Consider the following 18,454-nt stretch of genomic DNA (forward strand, 5'->3'; position numbering starts at 1 on the left):
AAGATTGTGAAAGATAAAAGTGATAAAAAAAGAAACAGATATCACAGCAGAGATGACAGGCTAAATTGGTCCTTTTGCTTCATGTGGAGTGCTAACCTGAAAAACCGTTTTCTAAGAGGCTGTTGTAACCGTTGACTTTACATTACTTTCGTATCAATCTTATTGCCAATTTGGGCTTTGATAATTTTATTTCAAGCTCAAGATTAATTATTGATGGTTCTTTCTTAAGGTGAATCCATCAACACGTGCTGGCCGGTGGCGTCAACAACTGGCAGGCACCATTGTTGTTCCCAATAGTTTTCTTCATCACATGTAATCGCTTATAAGATATATTGGTGCTATTTCAGTCGGAGCTAGAAAGATCGGCCATCAAATAATTACATGACATCGTTAAATTTTAATTTTAATGATTTTAATTAGGATTTGATTTTTTGTAATCAATTTTTAAGTAATTGAAATTTGTCCCAATGATGAAGAGTTGAAGGTTGATTTATGCAGAAAGGATAAGTGATGAAAATTGAGATGAAACCACAAGGTTTGGCTCCAATTAGTTGGTAGGAGATTAAAGCTTATAATTGAAATATATTTCGTGTGGAAAATTGTTTGTTTTATGCCATAAAACACTTTTTTCTTTTTGCGTCCGGGGGAATATAAAGTGATAGCAGAAAGTCGTAGTGACACATCAGCTGACAAGATGTTATTGCTCAAGCGGAGACAATTTTCCCGGAAAGAGAAATGGAAAATATTATGTACGTATTTAGGTAGTGATATAGAATGATTGTGATTTTGAAGATTGCAGCTTAATTCTTTTTTTAATGGCCTGTTTGAATTGAAACAAATCATGAATTCCATGCAACAGCATGTTATTTGTCCTTCCTGGATTTCTTTTCAAACATTATGAAAACCACACCAACCCACTGGAATAATTCAACAGTTCACTGTTAATTGAAACGAATGCCTTTAGAAAATAACAATTTAGCCCCGATAGGTTGCATGAACTCTATAGTTTCCGTTTTCCAGGAGGTTTTGATCTGAAATTTTAAGGCATGATCAGAACATTTAAACAGGCTAACCTCTTCAAGCTCCATTCACTCGGGCTTAGGTGTTCTTAAGCTCTACAGGGATATAACCTTTGCCCACTACCTCATAGGCCTTCGCATATGGCTGGTTTCATAACAGGCAATTAGATGAAATCGTTTTAATTAGGCATTAAATAGGTGGATCAAAGCATATTTGATTACGATCGGATCCATACCTGTAAATTCTTTATGCCTCACCTGGTTAGGTGGTTTTTTGTCTGGGATTTAGGGTTTGTCATCAGCCAGAACCAAAAGATAGAAATAAACTGGACCAGATTTCAGGTGATCATCTTTAACTTGTTTTGTACCTAAGGCATCAGCCTGATCTGAAAAAAGAAAAATATGCATTAACAAGCAGGTTTTCATGGTAAACTTTTCTTTTACAAAAAATGCCGCAACTTGATAATAAAACAAATGATTGCAAACGCCAAGATTCGAACTCTGAAACTTTTCTTTGCATGACCTTTACCTCACAAAGAAAATGAGTAGGGTTCCCACCGTTGCCAATTCCTAAAGACTTTCAAGCTTTGTGGAAGGACCAGTCAGATGCCCAACTTGAAATTTCTTGAAAGGACATCATTACCTTGTGAAATTTTCTTGTCTATATGAATCCAAAGTATTGACATTTATGTTTCCTTGCAATGACATCATTGGAGTTAATAATCAACACAGTCTGAAAGCATAATGTTAGTCTGAGGTAGACTGAGCACTTTTTTTTTATTTAGAGCTTGGAAGTCAATGCTTTGATCATTTTAAATTGATTGAAGACATTGTTTTTCATCCTCAACTTTCAATAATATGAAAAGCTTGGATTGTGAACTGCTGAACATAATAATTGTTCCAGATGTCTAGATGAAGAATATAGAGGCATAGGCCTTACATTTATTTTGCCAGAATATGTTCACATTTTGGATTGTGAGCAAGCAATATTCACAAGCAATCACACTAGAAAACTCCAAGGTTTCAGGAAACATCAAGAGAAATCAACCAGGAAATGGATCAAATGTACCTTTCCTGGAGGAACATGAACTAAAAGGCTGTTTTAAACTAGCAAGAATGTACAAAAAGAATAGTGACAGAAGGGAAATTGGGAAGCAAATAACATGTGGGAATTTGATTGTAGAGTGAAAATGGACACCAATGCATAAGGGAGAACTAAAAATGGGCAGATCAGATTTTAAAAGGTCTTAACAAGTCAATTATCATAATCTATAGTAGTCATTTATTTCAAAACGTGTGCTTAAAACATATGGATTGGTCATGGTCAAAGCTTTCCCCAGGGCTGAACGCTTTCCACAAACCATATTTCTTTATTCAATCGTGTAATAATAGTTTATTTACTTCAGCAGTTCATTATAGACTATAATTCTTCAGAGAGCTCTGACAGAAGAAAGCTGATGTGACAAGTACATAATTTAATACGACTTTTCTCAGGATGACCACAATTCCAAAAACTCAAAAGTAATGCAACTTATCCCGAAGATTGAGGATACATATTTAATGTACAAATACAAATCTTTGATGTGTAACAGCAGTGCTTCATAAAGAACACAAGATCGTAGAACATAAGCATCACAGATGTAATTCAATAAAGTGAACTTTTAGTGCAAATACAAATTTCGAAGTACCTGAATAAGCAAAGTGACATCAGGATAATCCATTCCCTGTGCCGATGCATCAGATGTAATAAGGATTAGTCTCTTAGATTCCCTAAATTCATCAGACACGAGTTCGATAAAGTTGAGATTTTCTGGAATGGATCTCCCTAACAGTCATGTTCATTCCTCGGGGAAGCAAATACATCAGTGATGTTACCATCCTGGTTGTACAGAAAACATTAATCTGAGTGCTACAACAGTTAGGCAGCAACAAATTTGTGCAATTACCAAAATCCAGAGGCTAAAACATTTACCTTGCGCTCAAGTGCTTGAGATATTTTCTCTTTTAATGTTTCAAAAGAGGACAATGTCCTGTTACATGAAAAGGGGAGGGAGAGACTTGATTTGAACTCAAATACTAATATCTTTTTCAAGGCTTTTGTGGTCATTAGGGCAAGAAACGGAAGACAGTGCTTGAGATATTTTCTTCTCCAAAAGATAGTGAACTTTCTGAAAGTCCAATTCATGTCGTGCAACAATTTGCACTTCAATTTGCATCCACTTATATTTTGCCACCTGGAATTAATTGTGCTAGATGTTGCTTTTCTGTTTTTTTAGTGAAAGAAAAACACGTGTCATGTCACGTGGAGGCCATAGTTTTTACTAGAGATTCCAGTTTAATTTTGAGGTCTGAGTTCAATGGGGCAACCTAACTATCGAAATTTGACTCTGATTCAGGGCCCAAGATTTGGCTTAACTAGGGTCGAGTAAATATATATATATATATATATATATATATATGATTATTTTTGTACTTACATTGAGTTAAATTTGTGTAAAATATAAATTTATTATATTAAATTTATATGAATATATCAAACATCCAATACGGTTTTTTATCAAATTTATATATTTTTTTTGGTTAAAATTTTAAATATATCATTTTTATTTTTTAATTATTTTCATGTGTTATCACTATATCATATTAAGCCTCCAGCAATTTGGACTGTCATCTTTTCCTTGAACATTCTTATGTCTTGGTACATAGCTAATGCTGCAGTACTTATGAAACGAGAAAGAATTTGTCAATGTCAAATTATTATCAAATGGGGGAGAAAATAAGAGATTTGAAACAAACATCTGATTTCAAATGCAATGCACGGTGAAAGTCTGAAGTCCGGAAGTATCTCCATCTACACAAAACCCTTCCAGGTCCCCTTTACATTTAAAATTTACCTGCATGCAAGGATGATTTTCCAATGCATGAAAGGAAAATAAAAACAATTTTGGTTTCCGTTTCATAAGATTTCCATATAAATTAGAATGATATTAATTTGGAGCACAGGGAGAGCTGGAGCCACAGGAACTTCTCCATGAGACGAACGAAAACTAGAACAACGTCAACACCCAACTCGGATAAGCCCGATGCCCATGAAGGTTCTGTGAGCATTCTACTATTGGTCTTGTGCAACAGGTTGATCAGATTTTTCTTCTGCGTCTGCCTCTGCTTTTGGTTTTCGCTCATCTTCTGGATTTGATTCTGGTTCAGATTCAGATTCAGATTCAGATTTTCGTTCCACTAAAGCTCCTGCTGAGTTTTTCTTCAAGGAAGCTGTCTTGGTAAGATGACTAAAGCTGCCCTTCTCCTTGAACAACTGAGCAAAGTGGTGGTTGCAGTAGAGGATGCCATTCAATGCAGCATATGACGATGTTGTAAGGAAGCAACCCCCATGAGAACATCTGAAGCAGGATTTATGGTAGTTTTCTCCCTCCATAGTCACCTGTTATTGTTTTAACCCAAAATCATCAGTTTTTTAGTTCTGAATTTTGGCAGCTTATTAACATCCCAATCAAATGGGTGATCTTGGATTAAAATATTAGGTTACCTTCTCCAACGGGTATGCGGTTTTGTTACAGACTCCACATTTATCTTGTGTGCCAGAGAAGAAGGATGCAAGCCTGCTAGAAGACCTTGACTGCTAGTAAAATAAAACGAACATTGATTAAATCAAAATAATCTGGGCATCTACATGGCAAATTATACAAAGTTTAAGGCAATGGTGGGAGAGAATTCGAGTACCAGTCCATTTGGCTTGTCAGATTTCCCAGCTGAAAATTAAACCACCAAATAAGCAAAAAAAATTGTTAGCCTAAATGAGAAATTAAAAAAGTATTAATGTTTGATCGGGTGGAGAGAAGTGGTTTGGACAGGAAAGGGATTCTCACATTGAAATTTCTTTGTGAAACTACCGGTCTCCTTGACGAGTTGCTCAAAGTGAGGCTTGCAATATAGGACTCCTTCCATTGAGCAATAGCTGCTCATCTGTAAAAAAAAAAAAATGTGACCAACATATTAGATTGATCAAGCTTCAATGCTTTATACATCAAAGAAGAAAAAGGGGAGACACTTCACCAACATATATTATCATACATGTCTGATGATGGTTAACGTTTTCTAATTCATCCAATCTTAATTTCATGAAAGCAGAAAGTTCATCAAACTTTGACTGTCATGTAAGCAATTCTATGGCTATAGTTATTATACATACCACCAGAAGTCCATTGCAATGACTGCATTTGAAGCAGGTCTTGTGATAAGAAATTCCGTCAGTTGATAATAAATCAATAAAATGAACAGTCTTATGGCAAGTTTTGCATTTCTCTGTTGTCCCAGTGAATGCCATTTTCCTCTTGTATTACAAGTCCAAAAGCAATTACAACAGAAATTCTGATAACACGAGTTCTGATCTCTATCTCAGAAGATTGAGATAGAAAACGAACTCAGAAAATTGTCTATTGCCTTTCACCTTGGTTCGCGAATGTTAAAAAGGCAGGTTTAAGGGTAATAAATGTAATGGAAAGCCGAATGGAGGATATGAATCAACGCTTATTGAGGATACGCAATCAAAGGTCCATCCCTAACTCCTTGGCATATATAACATTCAGTCTCCAAGTGTAGGGTCATGTTCCATGGAAGGACAGATACGCAAGGTTTCCTGCTGACCAAGTTTTTTAAGGATGATCCAGAAATGAAAGAGAAGTTTACGACCTGATCACAGATAATCCACTCCTGTATATGGTGGCATCCTGACCTTTTTAGATCATAATTGAAATGAATAAAAAAAAAATTATATGATAATTTCTATTCAAAAAATGTATTTTTCTTTGTAATTAGCTGTATTAATTATTGTAGACACCTAATTGGGTCCGGACCCAGATCAATTGGGCCTGGCCCAAAGGGGTAAGGCCCATTTCAATCCTGTATTTTTTTTTTCTTTTCTTTTTCTTCTTTTGTATTTTATGTATTTCATTATTATTATTATTATGTATATCTTTGTGTATTTATTTTTATTTAGATTAGATTTATATGTATTGTATGTATATAGTTATATATTTATTATTATTATTATCTTTCTTTTTTTTTTGTAATATATTTTTGGGTTTATCTTATGCTATTTTTTTTTATTATCTGTTAATTTTATCTGATTTTTTTTCCGAATTATCTGATATTATTTTTTTTATTTTTATACTATCATATCTTTTGATTATCTAGTATTTTTTTTTTATTTTGATTTTAATTCTGGATTGCTAAGATTCAAAGTTGAAGAATCCCACTCTGGAGGGGAATTCAATCAGAAAAGTCCAGTTGGATTCAAAGATTGAATCCCCGTCCAAAGAGGAATTGGGATTGATCAGGAACTCCTGATCAATCCCTATAAAAGGGACCCTCTGGAACAATGCTGAACACAGAGAAAATAGGAAGTAAAGCTATTGATTTGAGAGAAAAGGAGGCGTTTAGGAAGCTAAGAAAAGTTTAGGAGTGTTCTGGGAGTAAGAAAAATTTTTTAGAAATTTTTGGCGAAAATTTTTTCTGGAAATTTCTGAGAAATTTTCAGATTCCGACGAAATTTGAATTTTCCGGTGACCTACCCAGTTTCCGGCGAAGAATCCCAGAAACCGGCGATCTTCCGGCCAACTTCCGACGAAATTTCCAGATTTCGGTGACATTTTCCAGAATCCGGCACCGGTGTTCTTCGGTTTTTAGAGAGAAGGGAGAGAAAAAGGGAAGAAGAGAGAGAAAGGGAGGAGCGTTCTGCCGAAAAAACGAAGGGGATTGCCTTTTATACCCTCCCAAAACGACGTCGTTTTGGCCTTAAGTAACCCAGAGGATCCGCGCGTTTTGCCGAACCCGACCCGACCCGGGCGTCGACCCGCTTTCTGACCTGCGCGTGCCAACCCCCTCCGAGCCGAGCCGAGCCGAGCCAAGCCTCCAAGCCGCTCCCCCGAGCCGTTTTCTCTTCCTTGAGCCGAGCCGAGCCGCGATCCGAGCCGCTCCAAGTTTTTTTTTTTTTTTTTTTGAATTTTTTTTATTTCTTTGTTTATTTGTTTATTTTATTTTTTATTTATTAGATTAGGTTTATATAATATTCTTTTTTTTATTATTTATTATTTTATTTTCTTTAAATAAAAATAAAAAATTCCAAAAAAAAAATATTTTTAGGGAAAAGTTGAAAGTATCAATTTTCCTCAGAAATAAATTTCAAAAAAAAATATTTTTAGGGAAAAGTTGAAAGTATCAATTTTCCTTAAAAGAAAAATAAATTTCCAAAAAAAAATATTTTTAGGGAAAAGTTGAAAGTATCAATTTTCCTTAGAAATAAATTTCCAAAAAATATTTTTGGGGAAGAGTTGAAAGTATCAATTTTCCTCAGAAATAAATTTCAAAAAAAAATATTTTTAGGGAAAAGTTGAAAGTATCAATTTTCCTTGAAAATCAAAATTTCAAAAAAAATATTTTTGGGGAAAAGTTGAAAGTATCAATTTTCCTTGAAAATCGAAATTTCCAAAAAAATATTTTTGGGGAAAAGTTGAAAGTATCAATTTTCCCTATAAAAAAAAAATCATTCTTTCCTTCATTTCTATCTTAATTTTGATTTTGTTTTTTTTTCTGTTAAATAATCCGACGACGGAGCCTCTGCAAGTGAAACAGTAGTTTTTCTTGCATACTCCTGAGGTGAGAGAATTTTTTCAATTTTCTGCTAAAAGTATTAGAGTCAATTGAGAATAATTTTCAATAATTAATTACTTGGTAAAATTTTAAGGCTTTTGGATAACACAAATTTAAGCTGGTACCGTCTTTTGATGGGCATTGTGAGGGTGCTATAACCTTCCTCACACGTAACCGAACTCCCGAACCCTGTTCTGGTTTGTAGACCTGAACCTATTCTTCTAGGGACCCTTAAACTTAGGTGTTCCCTTGAAGGACAGATTCCATAGGTGGCCAATCGCACCTAGATAAAAAAGATTGGTGACGACTCCCTAAAAGTCAATGTCTAGCGATAGATCCCCGGATCTAGACGTTACGACAGCTTGACGACTCCGCTGGGGACTTTGAGAGTCAGGCCAGCAAATAATTTGTGTTATCCAAAAGCCTAATAAAATTGAACCCTTTTGTATATATGTATTATTACTCATTCATGTTTATTTACTTTATTAATTATGTCATTCATATGCATGTGCATAACATGAGCTTTACACCCGAGCTCCGTCCCTCTAGGAGGGAGTAAAGTACCTATTGCTTTCGTGAGGTCTAATACCTCCGCAGTGGCTAGCGAAATACTCCCACTCAAATTGAACCTTTTCCACTTGTAGCCTGTAATGGGTGAGGATTAGGGTGCCTTACTAGTCTGTGATGGACAAGGATATAAGGAACAATTTGAGGACCTTTAGACTTTGACCCTAAAACCACATATAGTGAACCTTAAGAATGCCTAACCTATAGATAGAGCTATCACTCTTCCTTTTTAGAATTGACCAAAAGCATAGGATTCATCCCTTTTACTTTGTGTGATGTGTGATGTGTAAAATTACTTAGTTATTTGTTCTTTTTCTGGGTATACTAACCTTTTTCTTATTTCTTTTGCATTGGTTCATACGCATGTCATAAGGTTGCATAAAAGAACATTTGCTTGAAAAATGATCTTCAACAAATTTTTTTCATGGACACCAATGAACGCCTAGTTTGCTTTTCATCAGTATTAGCACCCTGTGGGACACCTAATGAAGTAAGGGCCCTATCAGAAAAGACTCAATTGAAGATGGGAGATTGCTTGCCAATTGGGTATGAGTCTACTCTGTCTCAAGAAACATCCATCCTCCTCAAACAGAATAATTTAGAAGATTTAGTGGATATCTAGAAGAAGATGAGTCCATCAAGACAAGAGCAGTTTTGTCAGAAACATGGGCATATAGCACACCTTCTAGCAGTGGCTGTTGATGATCAACTAATTAGAGCTGCAACACAATTCTGGGATCCTGCATACAGGTGTTTCATCTTTAACGAAGCTGATATGACTCCCACCATAGAAGAATATTCGATCTTATTGGGTTTGCATCTGAAGAATCCTGAAAGATATATGTCAAAAAACATAAGTCAGGATTTCGTAAAAGTCTGGCTCAACTCATGGGGATAGACAAGGAAGTTGTGGATTTTCATACAAAGAAGAAACAAGAACAGGTTTGCCTACCTTGAAAGTTCTTTTATGAGTTTCTGATGCAACACGTCAATGAAGAACGAGGGTTAGACATATTTGCCTTGGCTATATACGGACTGGTGATCTTTCCAAAAATTTTGGGACATATTAAGATAGCAGTGGTTGATTTCTTTGAGAGTGTGATCAATGGCTGTAATCCTTCAACGGTAATATTAGCAGAGACTATCAGATCTTTGAGTTATTGTCGTCGGAATGGAGGGCGCTTCATAGGATGCATACAGCTATTGTACGTGTGGATGAAAAGCCATTTTGAACAAGGAAATGGGGCTTTCTCAAAGATTTATATCCGTAATCGCTTTCCGATCAAAGAGTTCTGCGAAAGTGGGTGGTCAAAGCAGAAGTCTAAACAAGAATGGATAACTTTCTTGCAAAAGTTGGAAGGTGCCAGGGTGAGATGGTTAGCCCCATGAATGAATCGAGAGCCTATGTTATACCAATGTGGAGATAATACAGTGGTTCCACTTCTAGGTTTATGGGGAGTGACGAATTATGCACCGCTCTTAGTGAGGAGACAATTGGGGGGAGAACAGTTTATTCCTATGACTTATGGGCTTCATCAATTAGATTTCTCTTATAGTGAGCCTAAAGCATTTCAAAGGATGAATGGGATGATCAAAGCATGGAAAAATCCCCAAAGAGTGAGTCCTGGACCATTCACTGAAAAAGTCACTCCAAGTTACTTGGTTTGGAGAACAAAGAGAAGACAGGAAATGGTATTCACTTATGAAGTCTCTCAACCACCAACAGAAGAAAAGCTTGAAGAGATACCATCAGAGTTAGAGCTGGCAACAAAAGAATTTAAATTTGAAAAGATCAAGTTAAAGAAAGAGATTCAAGAACTTCAAGAAGAAAAAGCCCAGTGGAAAGGTAGAGCTGAAAATTATGAAGTTAAAGTTCATAAGATTGCTAGAGAACGTGATGCAGCTACTGAAGATCTAGCAAGGTTACACCAGGAGCATAAGAGGCTATATGTGAGAGAAAGGGCCAAAGGGATAACCATTGTCGAGCTGACTGAGGAAAACACAAGACTGAAGCAAGAGTATGCCGAATTGGAAGAAGAAAATACTGAAGCACAGGCAGAAATTAACATGCTAAACAGTTATTTGAGCGGGCTAAGTCAAAGGTTGGATGAACAAGGAGACCACATTGCTACATTGGTTAGAGAACATAGAGAATTATCATACCAAGTCTGGTGTGGTAAAAGAGAGAACCTAGGGAGGCAGAAATACATTGAGCACTTAACAACCCAAATTCATAAAGGGGTGCGTAAGGCAAGAGAGATGGTGGAAGAGGCAGAGGCATTAAGACAAGTGGTGGCCCCAGTAGGGAAACATGGACAGCGTCTCTTGAACTTCATAGAAGAAGTCAAAGCTCAGTATGAACAGATTAAACAATTTTATGGCTATAATGCTAGGATGATAAACTTAATGTAGACCAAAGTTTTTTTTTTTTTTTTGGAATAAATGAAATTTTTTAGTTGAATACCGTTTTGAGGCAAATGTTCTTTGCTTACATGCATTTCTCATTCATTACATTCTCATTCATTGCATTCTCATTCATTACACTTACAAAATAACCATGTGATGATCATGCCAATTTACTGATTCTAAGATATGGTACTCAAGGTTTCATGATAGCTCCGTCTAGCGAAAATCTTACCCATCGATTCAACACAAGATTCAGAGTAAGACAAATGGAGCAAAAAAATTCCCAAAGATTTGAAAAGATCGAGAAAGCCCAGGAGAAGATTGAGGGTGAGCTAAGCAAGATTCTGGAGGCTCTTAATAACATGAACAAAGGAAAAGGAGTTGAAGGAAGTACAAGCCAGCAAATTCCCCCATTACAAGAAATAGCTGACCCCTTGTACCCTCCAGGTTTTGGCCCACCTCAAGCTCAGTCTGCTCAAGAGGTCCCGCCACAACACTTCGCATATCCAACATATCCTAGAATGCCATCGACTTTCAACCCCGGGCAGTATAACAGCTATATAAATCCTATCTTCACTGAAAAGGCAGTAGAACCAATTCCTGATCTAGATGATTTAAAAGAGAAGGAGAAGGAAAAGATAAGAGTAGAGGCTGAAGAAAGTTTCAAGATTAGCATGCTAGAGCAAAGGCTAAGGGCTGTGGAAGGATTTAGCTTCTATGGGTCAGTAGATGCCGCTGGGCTCTGCTTAGTTCCTGATGTGGTTATCCCCCATAAGTTCAAGGTACCAAAATTTGAAAAATATGATGGTACAAAGTGCCCCAAAACCCACATCACCATGTATTATAGGAAGATGGCAGCTCATGCACAGGATGAGAAACTCTTGATGCATGTTTTCCAAGACAGTCTTACTGGCTCTGCGGCCAGATGGTATGTTCAGCTGGACAGGACTCGCATTCGCTCGTGGAGCAATATGGCACATGACTTTATCAGTCAATACCGACATATCATCGATTTGGCCCCAGATCGTTTGTCTTTGCAGAATCTGGAGAAAAAAGCAAACGAATCTTTTAAAGAGTATGCCCAGAGGTGGAGAGATATTGCTTCTCAGGTACAGCCTCCTCTGATCGAGAAAAAAACTACAGTGCTATTTGTTAGCACTTTAAAACCTCCCTATTATGAAAAGATGATAGGGAATGCAACAAAGAATTTTGTCGATATGGTAATTTTGGGAGAAATCATTGAGAGCGCCATCAAGAATGGCAAGCTAGAAGGGAATGAAGCATCTGACAAAAGAATCCCGAAGAAAAAAGAAACTGAAGCTCAGGCTGTGAGCTTTGATAGACAGCAACTTAGGGGTTATTCGCCCTACCCCCCACCAGAATACTTGCCCTATCACCCCACTGTAAATAACACTCCTTTTCACCCATACCAACCACCATACCCCCAAACCTATCAAACCTCTCATAGACCCCAAAACACCATGTACAGTTCTAACATTCAACCTACCCCAAGACCACAAGTTCACCCAACTAACCCTGCTGGTGGCTCGCGGGAGCAACGAACCACTCGTGAAAGACCTGTTTTTGACCCTATTCCCATGACTTATACGGAATTATACAAGGAGCTCTACAACAATCATTTGATTGCTCCAAGTAAATTGAAACCCCTCAAGCCACCTTACCCCAAGTGGTATGATCCCACCGTCCACTGTGATTACCATTATGGGATTGCTGGTCACTCTACCGAAAATTGTACTACCCTGAAATATAAAGTGCAACGGTTGATCAAGGATGGGATGATCTGCTTTGACACTGGAGGGATGACTGCACCAAATGTTAGTGGCAATCCTTTGCCAAATCATAATGTGAATGCTATAGGTGAAGAGCATGAGCGCCAAGTGAAGAAAGAAGTGGTAGATATTAAAACACCTCTCGATCAATTATTTGATGTCTTACGAAAAGTAAACATGATACAACTGGTAAGTCCACACAGCTATCATGGACCATATATAGCTGGTACTAGTTGTAAGTATCATAGTGGGGCAAGAGGCCACTCTATTGAGACCTGTAGACAGTTTCATCAAGAGGTGCAAAAACTTTTGAATTCACATCAGTTGGAGGTCTACGAAGAAAAAGAAAGCTTGAAGAATGCTGAGGTGTGCATGACTGATAGGCCTGAAACAAACCAGTGACAATTCGGTGTGGAAACAAACCAAAATCAGTCATAAACAAGCTCCTCCCTAGGTCGGTAACTTTTAAAGTCCCGACTCCTTTTCCATACAAAGATGATAAAGCTGTGCCCTGGAGATATGGATGTGACACTGTAGTGCAGGGGCAAAAAGAAGATGTCTCCAAAGCTGATGCTTCCAATATTACTGGTGTAGGAGGCATTACTCGAAGTGGGAGATGTTACACCCCAGAAATGCTAGAGAAGGCTAGAAGGGAGAAGGCTAAAGAAGGAGAAAGACGAAATAATCCAGAGATAGAGCCTGAAGAAGATCAGCCAAAGCCAGTATCAGAAAGGGAGGTTTGTGAATTCTTAAAGCTGGTAAAACATAGCGAATATTCAGTTGTGGAACAGTTGAATAAAATGCCAGCTCGAATCTCATTGTTATCACTGTTGCTGAACTCAGAGCCACATCGGAATGCCTTGCTAAAAGTGTTGAATCAGGCATACGTGGCACATAACGTGTCTGTCGAATATGTGAATCACTTGGCTGGAAACTTAGTCATGCCAAATCACATTTCATTCAGTGATGATGAGATTTCTTTGAAGGGAAAGAGAAATGCTAAGGCCTTGCATATCACAGTAAAGTGCCAGAGCCATATCATAGCTAAAGTCCTTATCGATAATGGTTCTGCCATCAATGTCATGCCTATGTCAACTTTGGTAAGGCTACCCATCGACTATTCTCATATGCGAGATAGTCAGATGATTGTGAGAGCCTTTGATGGGACCAGAAAAGAAGTCTTGGGAGATATTGAAATGCCCTTACAAATTGGGCTATGCACCTTCAATGTAAAATTTCAAGTGATGGACATCTCTCCGTCCTACAGCTGTTTATTAGGAAGATCATGGATTCACATGGCAGGAGCTGTGCCCTCTACTTTACATCAAAAGATCAAGTTCAATGTAGAAGGTCAATTGGTAGTAGTAGTTGGGGAGGAAGATATGCTGGTGACTCAACCATTGAACACTCCATATGTAGAGGCTGCTGAAGAAGCATTGGAATGCTCCTATCGATCTTTTGAATTGGTTAATACTGTAGGTGAAAGATTCCAAAGTCAACCTTTTTCAAATATAGTGGTGAGCCAAGTCATCAATAAAGGCTGGTGTCCAGGACTAGGGCTAGGCAAAAATTTACAGGGAATTAAAGAACCTCTAACAATAGCAGATAATAGCGATAGGGCAGGCTTAGGCTATGAGATGGCAGAGTGGGAAGTCAAAAGGAGGCCATCAAGAAAGACACCAAGACTGATGTTCATCCCACACTTGTATGAAACCTTCAGACCTGGAGGATTCATGAACCCAGATGCTAAAAAAAGTGTGGAGGATGATTTTGCCCAGTTAGCCATTAATGCTGTTGAAGATGAGGTGAGGGTAAATCAAGAAGAGTGGGTTCGTCTCTGTCCACCAGATTATGAGCTGAACAATTGGAGTGTTATCGAGATGCCTTCGAATTTTGATTTAGATGCAATGTAATTGTAGCATCCCAATAGCTATTGCCCAAGGCATTGGGGTGATCTTTTTGTTCGGGCCATTCATCATTTATTATTTTTAATAAAGTTAGGAAGTATGCATTTTCATTCATTTCTTCTTGTGTTTTCATTATTTCCATCTTCCCAAGCACATCTTGCCAACATATCCCATTTCATTCAATTGCAGGTCTTTAAATGAACATAAGGATAATCATGATAACAATCAAGAGGTTAGCTTTGAGAATTCAATTAACACTGATGAATTTGATAATGAAGAGAATTCTGAAGAATATGTTATGCCTCCGGACCTAATGAGGATGATTGAACAAGAAAATAAGCCGATTGAGCCCCATCAAGAGTTAGTAGACTTAGTGAATCTGGGAGATGTAAAAAATAGGAAAGAGGTCAGAATGGGCACTTCACTTTCATCTGAAGATAGGCAACAACTGACAGACCTACTCCGAGAATTTGTAGATATATTCGCTTGGTCTTATCAGGATATGCCAGGGCTGAGCACAGAGATAGTGGAGCACAGATTGCCTCTAAGGCCAGAATGTAAGCCAGTTCAACAGAAACTGAGACGGATGAAGCCGAAATGCTACTAAAGATTAAAGAGGAGGTGAAGAAACAATTCGATGTAGGTTTTCTACAAGTGGCTAAGTATCCAGAATGGGTAGCCAATATAGTCCCAGTTCCTAAGAAAGATGGAAAAGTACGAATGTGTGTGGACTATCGAGATTTGAATAAGGCTAGTCCAAAGGATAACTTTCCTTTGCCTCATATTGACACACTAGTAGATAACATGGCTAAACATTCGATTTTCTCCTTTATGGATGGTTTCTCGGGGTATAATCAGATAAAGATGGCTGCAGATGATATGGAAAAGACTACTTTTGTGACCATGTGGGGAACTTTCTGCTACAAAGTCATGCCTTTTGGGTTAAAGAATGCTGGGGCGACATATCAAAGGGCCATGGTAACACTCTTCCATGACATGATGCACAAAGAGATCGAAGTGTATGTAGATGATATGATTGCAAAGTCTTGTGGGGATGAAGATCATGTCACCAGCCTCAGAAAGTTATTTGAGAGGTTGAAAAAATTTCAGCTAAAATTAAACCCAACCAAGTGCACCTTTGGGGTAAAGTCAGAGAAGTTGCTAGGCTTCGTAGTCAATGAAAGAGGAATTGAAGTCGATCCCGATAAGATAAGAGCCATCCAGAATTTGTCACCTCCCAGCACACTAAAAGAAGTTTGAGGTTTTTTGGGTAGATTGAACTACATTTCTCGGTTCATCTCTCAGCTTACCTACAAATGTGATCCCATCTTTAAGCTTCTTCGTAAAGATAATCCTGGAAAATGGAATGAAGAATGTCAAAAGGCGTTCGATAAAATCAAGCAATATTTATCGAACCCTCCAGTATTGGTGCCACCTGTTTCAGGAAAACCTTTAATTTTGTACCTAACTGTATGTGAAAATTCAATGGGATGTGTGCTGGGGTAGCAAGATGAGGCTAGCCGGAAGGAGAGAGCTATTTATTATCTGAGTAAAAAGTTCACTGAATACGAATCCAAGTATTCTTCACTGGAGAAAATGTGTTGTGCATTAGCGTGGACTACCAAAAGACTTAGACAGTACATGCTCTATCACACTACATGGCTCATAACGAAATTGGATCCCATTAAGTACATCTTCGAGAAGCCTTCTTTGTCTGGGAGAATCGCTAGATGGCAAGTAATGCTCTCGGAATACGACATTATATACGTGAGCCAAAAAGCAATAAAAGGGGGTGCTATAACAGAATTTCTTGCAGATCGTGCTACTGAAGAGTATGAGCCGATGAAGCTAGAATTTCCTGATGAAGACTTGATGACTATCTCTCAACTGGAAGAAAGGGAGCATGGAGAAAAATGTTGGAGAATGTACTTTGATGGAGCTGTCAATGCCTTGGGGCATGGAATTGGGGCAATTTTGATTTCTCCAGAAGAACAGTACTACCCTGTAACAGCGAGGTTAAATTTTAATTGCACAAATAACATCGCTGAGTATGAGGCATGTGTTATGGGCTTGCAAGCTGCTATAGAAAGAAGAGTGAAAGCACTGAAAGTGTTTGGAGACTCAGCTCTAGTTATATACCAGTTGAAAAGAGAATGGGAGACGAGAGACTCAAAACTCGTTCCATATCATAAGTATATTCTAGAGTTGATGAAACAATTTGAAGATGTCCAGTTCGATCACTTACCTCGAGAAGAAAATGTGATTGCTGATGCATTGGCTACTCTGGCTGCAATGATTCGAATTAATGATGACACTGACATTCAGCCTATAAAGTTAGATGTTAAGGATATACCAGCATATTGTTCTAATGTAGAGGGGGAAGAAGATAGAAAACCCTGGTATTATGACATCTTACAGTATGTCAAGGATCAGCAATATCCAGTTCATGTAACAGAAAATGATAAAAGGGTCATCCGAAGATTGGCTATGAGCTTTTTCCTGGACGGGGATATCCTTTACAAAAGAAGCAAGGATCAAGTACTATTGAGGTGTGTAAATGAGACTGAAGCGAAAAAAATCATTGAAGAGGTGCATGATGGAATATGTGGGGCACATACTAGTGGACATATGATGGCAAGACAGATTATGAGAACGGGATATTACTGGTTGATGATGGAGAATGATTGCATTGACTATGCTCGTAAATGCCATAAATACCAGATATATGCTGATAAGATTCATGCTCCGCCGTCTGCTTTACATGTTATGGCACCACCATGGCCATTTTCAATGTGGGGCATGGATGTCATTAGTCCAATCACCCCAAAGGCTTCTAACAGGCACAGATTCATTTTTGTGATGATAGATTACTTCACAAAATGGGTAGAAGCAGCTTCATATGCAAATGTGACACACTCTGTGATTTGCAAGTTCATAAAAAAGAAGATCATCTGTAGATATGGACTTCCAAAGAAAATTATTTCAGACAATGCCAAGAATCTAAATAGCAAGATGATGCAAGAAATATGTGCTCAATATAAGATCAAGCATCATAACTCAGCACCATACCGTCCAAAAATGAATGGGGCAGTTGAGGCAGCCAATAAGAACATAAAGAGGATTTTGGAAAAAATGATCGAGACTTACAAAGATTGGCATGAGAAGTTGCCATTCGCATTGCATGCATATCGAACGTCAGTTCGCACCTCTACTGGGGTAACCCCATTTTCGTTGGTTTATGGGATGGAGGCTGTACTACCAGTGGAAGTAGAGATCCCCTCTTTGAGAGTCTTAAAAGAAGTTGAGTTAGAAGAGGCTGAATGGATTCGAGAACGTTATGAACAGTTAAATTTCATAGAAGAAAAGAGATTGACTACACTGTGCCATGGTCAGCTATACCAAAGAAGAATGATGAGGGCTCATGATAAAAAAACTCAACCTCGTTGCTTTCGAGAAGGAGAGTTGGTTTTGAAAAGAATTCTCCCAATCCAGCACGATAGTAGAGGAAAATGGACTCCGAATTGGGAAGGGCCGTATGTGGTGAAACGGGCCTTTTCGGGTGGAGCGTTGATACTGACTGAGATGGATGGAAATGATTTACCCCATCCTGTAAATTCTGATGCTGTGAAGAAATACTATGCTTGAAAAAAATGAAAAAATGGAAAAATGAAAAAATGAAAAAATAAAAAAAGAAAAAATGAACAAAGAGGACTCAAGGCGAAAACCCCAAAAGGGCGGTTTGAGTCATAGGGGGTTTGTCTAAGTTGAAAACCTGAAAAGGCGGCTTAGATAAGGAGAATACAGCATCGAATCTGAAAATCAGCTGATATGAAGGTTAGCAAATTCAGAAGAGTTTCAAGTTGTTAAATACATCAGAGGGTTGAGTTTTCAGAAAAAACTTTGAGATATGTTATCATGATTATCTTATTGTTCATTTTGGGCTTTGTCCCCATACCTATCCTTGTAATTCTTTCTTGGCCAAAGTTTACCGACATTTGCTAATAAAGAAACATTTTATTCTTTGCTCCTTTTTCTGATGACTGTTTCCCTACCATTCATATCCCTTTCTTCTTAATACCCCATCATGGAAGGAATGTGT

At 37.9% G+C, this 18,454-nt stretch overlaps 1 protein-coding gene and 1 long non-coding RNA gene across 5 annotated transcripts; both read right to left on the minus strand.

Moving 5' to 3' along the window:
• Positions 1–488: 488 nt before the first annotated feature.
• Positions 489–3,325, minus strand: LOC149513963 (uncharacterized). Of its 4 annotated transcripts, none has more exons than XR_016328948.1 (5): positions 2,992–3,325; positions 2,708–2,921; positions 1,549–1,714; positions 1,256–1,405; positions 489–1,164 (listed from the first exon to the last, which is right to left on the minus strand). It is a non-coding gene; the product is annotated as an uncharacterized LOC149513963 (long non-coding RNA). The 4 variants fall into 4 exon arrangements; XR_016328945.1 differs by having other exon boundaries at positions 494–1,164; positions 2,708–2,898; XR_016328947.1 differs by lacking the exon at positions 1,549–1,714 and having other exon boundaries at positions 490–1,164; positions 2,708–2,898.
• Positions 3,326–3,801: 476 nt separating this feature from the next.
• Positions 3,802–5,439, minus strand: LOC111286936 (LIM domain-containing protein WLIM2b-like). Its single transcript, XM_022877078.2, has 5 exons — positions 5,227–5,439; positions 4,904–5,000; positions 4,758–4,786; positions 4,564–4,653; positions 3,802–4,458 (listed from the first exon to the last, which is right to left on the minus strand). The coding sequence occupies exons 1-5, from the start codon at positions 5,359–5,361 to the stop codon at positions 4,132–4,134; spliced, it is 678 nt and encodes a 225-aa protein (XP_022732813.2). The 5' UTR covers positions 5,362–5,439; the 3' UTR covers positions 3,802–4,131.
• Positions 5,440–18,454: the final 13,015 nt, after the last annotated feature.

The sequence above is a fragment of the Durio zibethinus genome, chromosome 17, assembly GCF_047325235.1.
Source record: "Durio zibethinus cultivar Kanyao isolate XHJ-2024 chromosome 17, ASM4732523v1, whole genome shotgun sequence".
Taxonomy (NCBI): Eukaryota; Viridiplantae; Streptophyta; class Magnoliopsida; order Malvales; family Malvaceae; genus Durio; species Durio zibethinus.

Excerpts from the sequence above, each read along its gene's own strand:
- LOC111286936 (XM_022877078.2), bottom strand. The coding sequence starts at position 5,361 with ATGGCATTCACTGGGACAACAGAGAAATGCAAAACTTGCCATAAGACT. Across the intron at positions 4,787-4,903 it reads TTTCACAAAGAAATTTCAAT|CTGGGAAATCTGACAAGCCA; the intron begins GTGAGAATCCCT and ends TTTAATTTTCAG. Across the intron at positions 4,459-4,563 it reads CCGCATACCCGTTGGAGAAG|GTGACTATGGAGGGAGAAAA; the intron begins GTAACCTAATAT and ends AAACAATAACAG.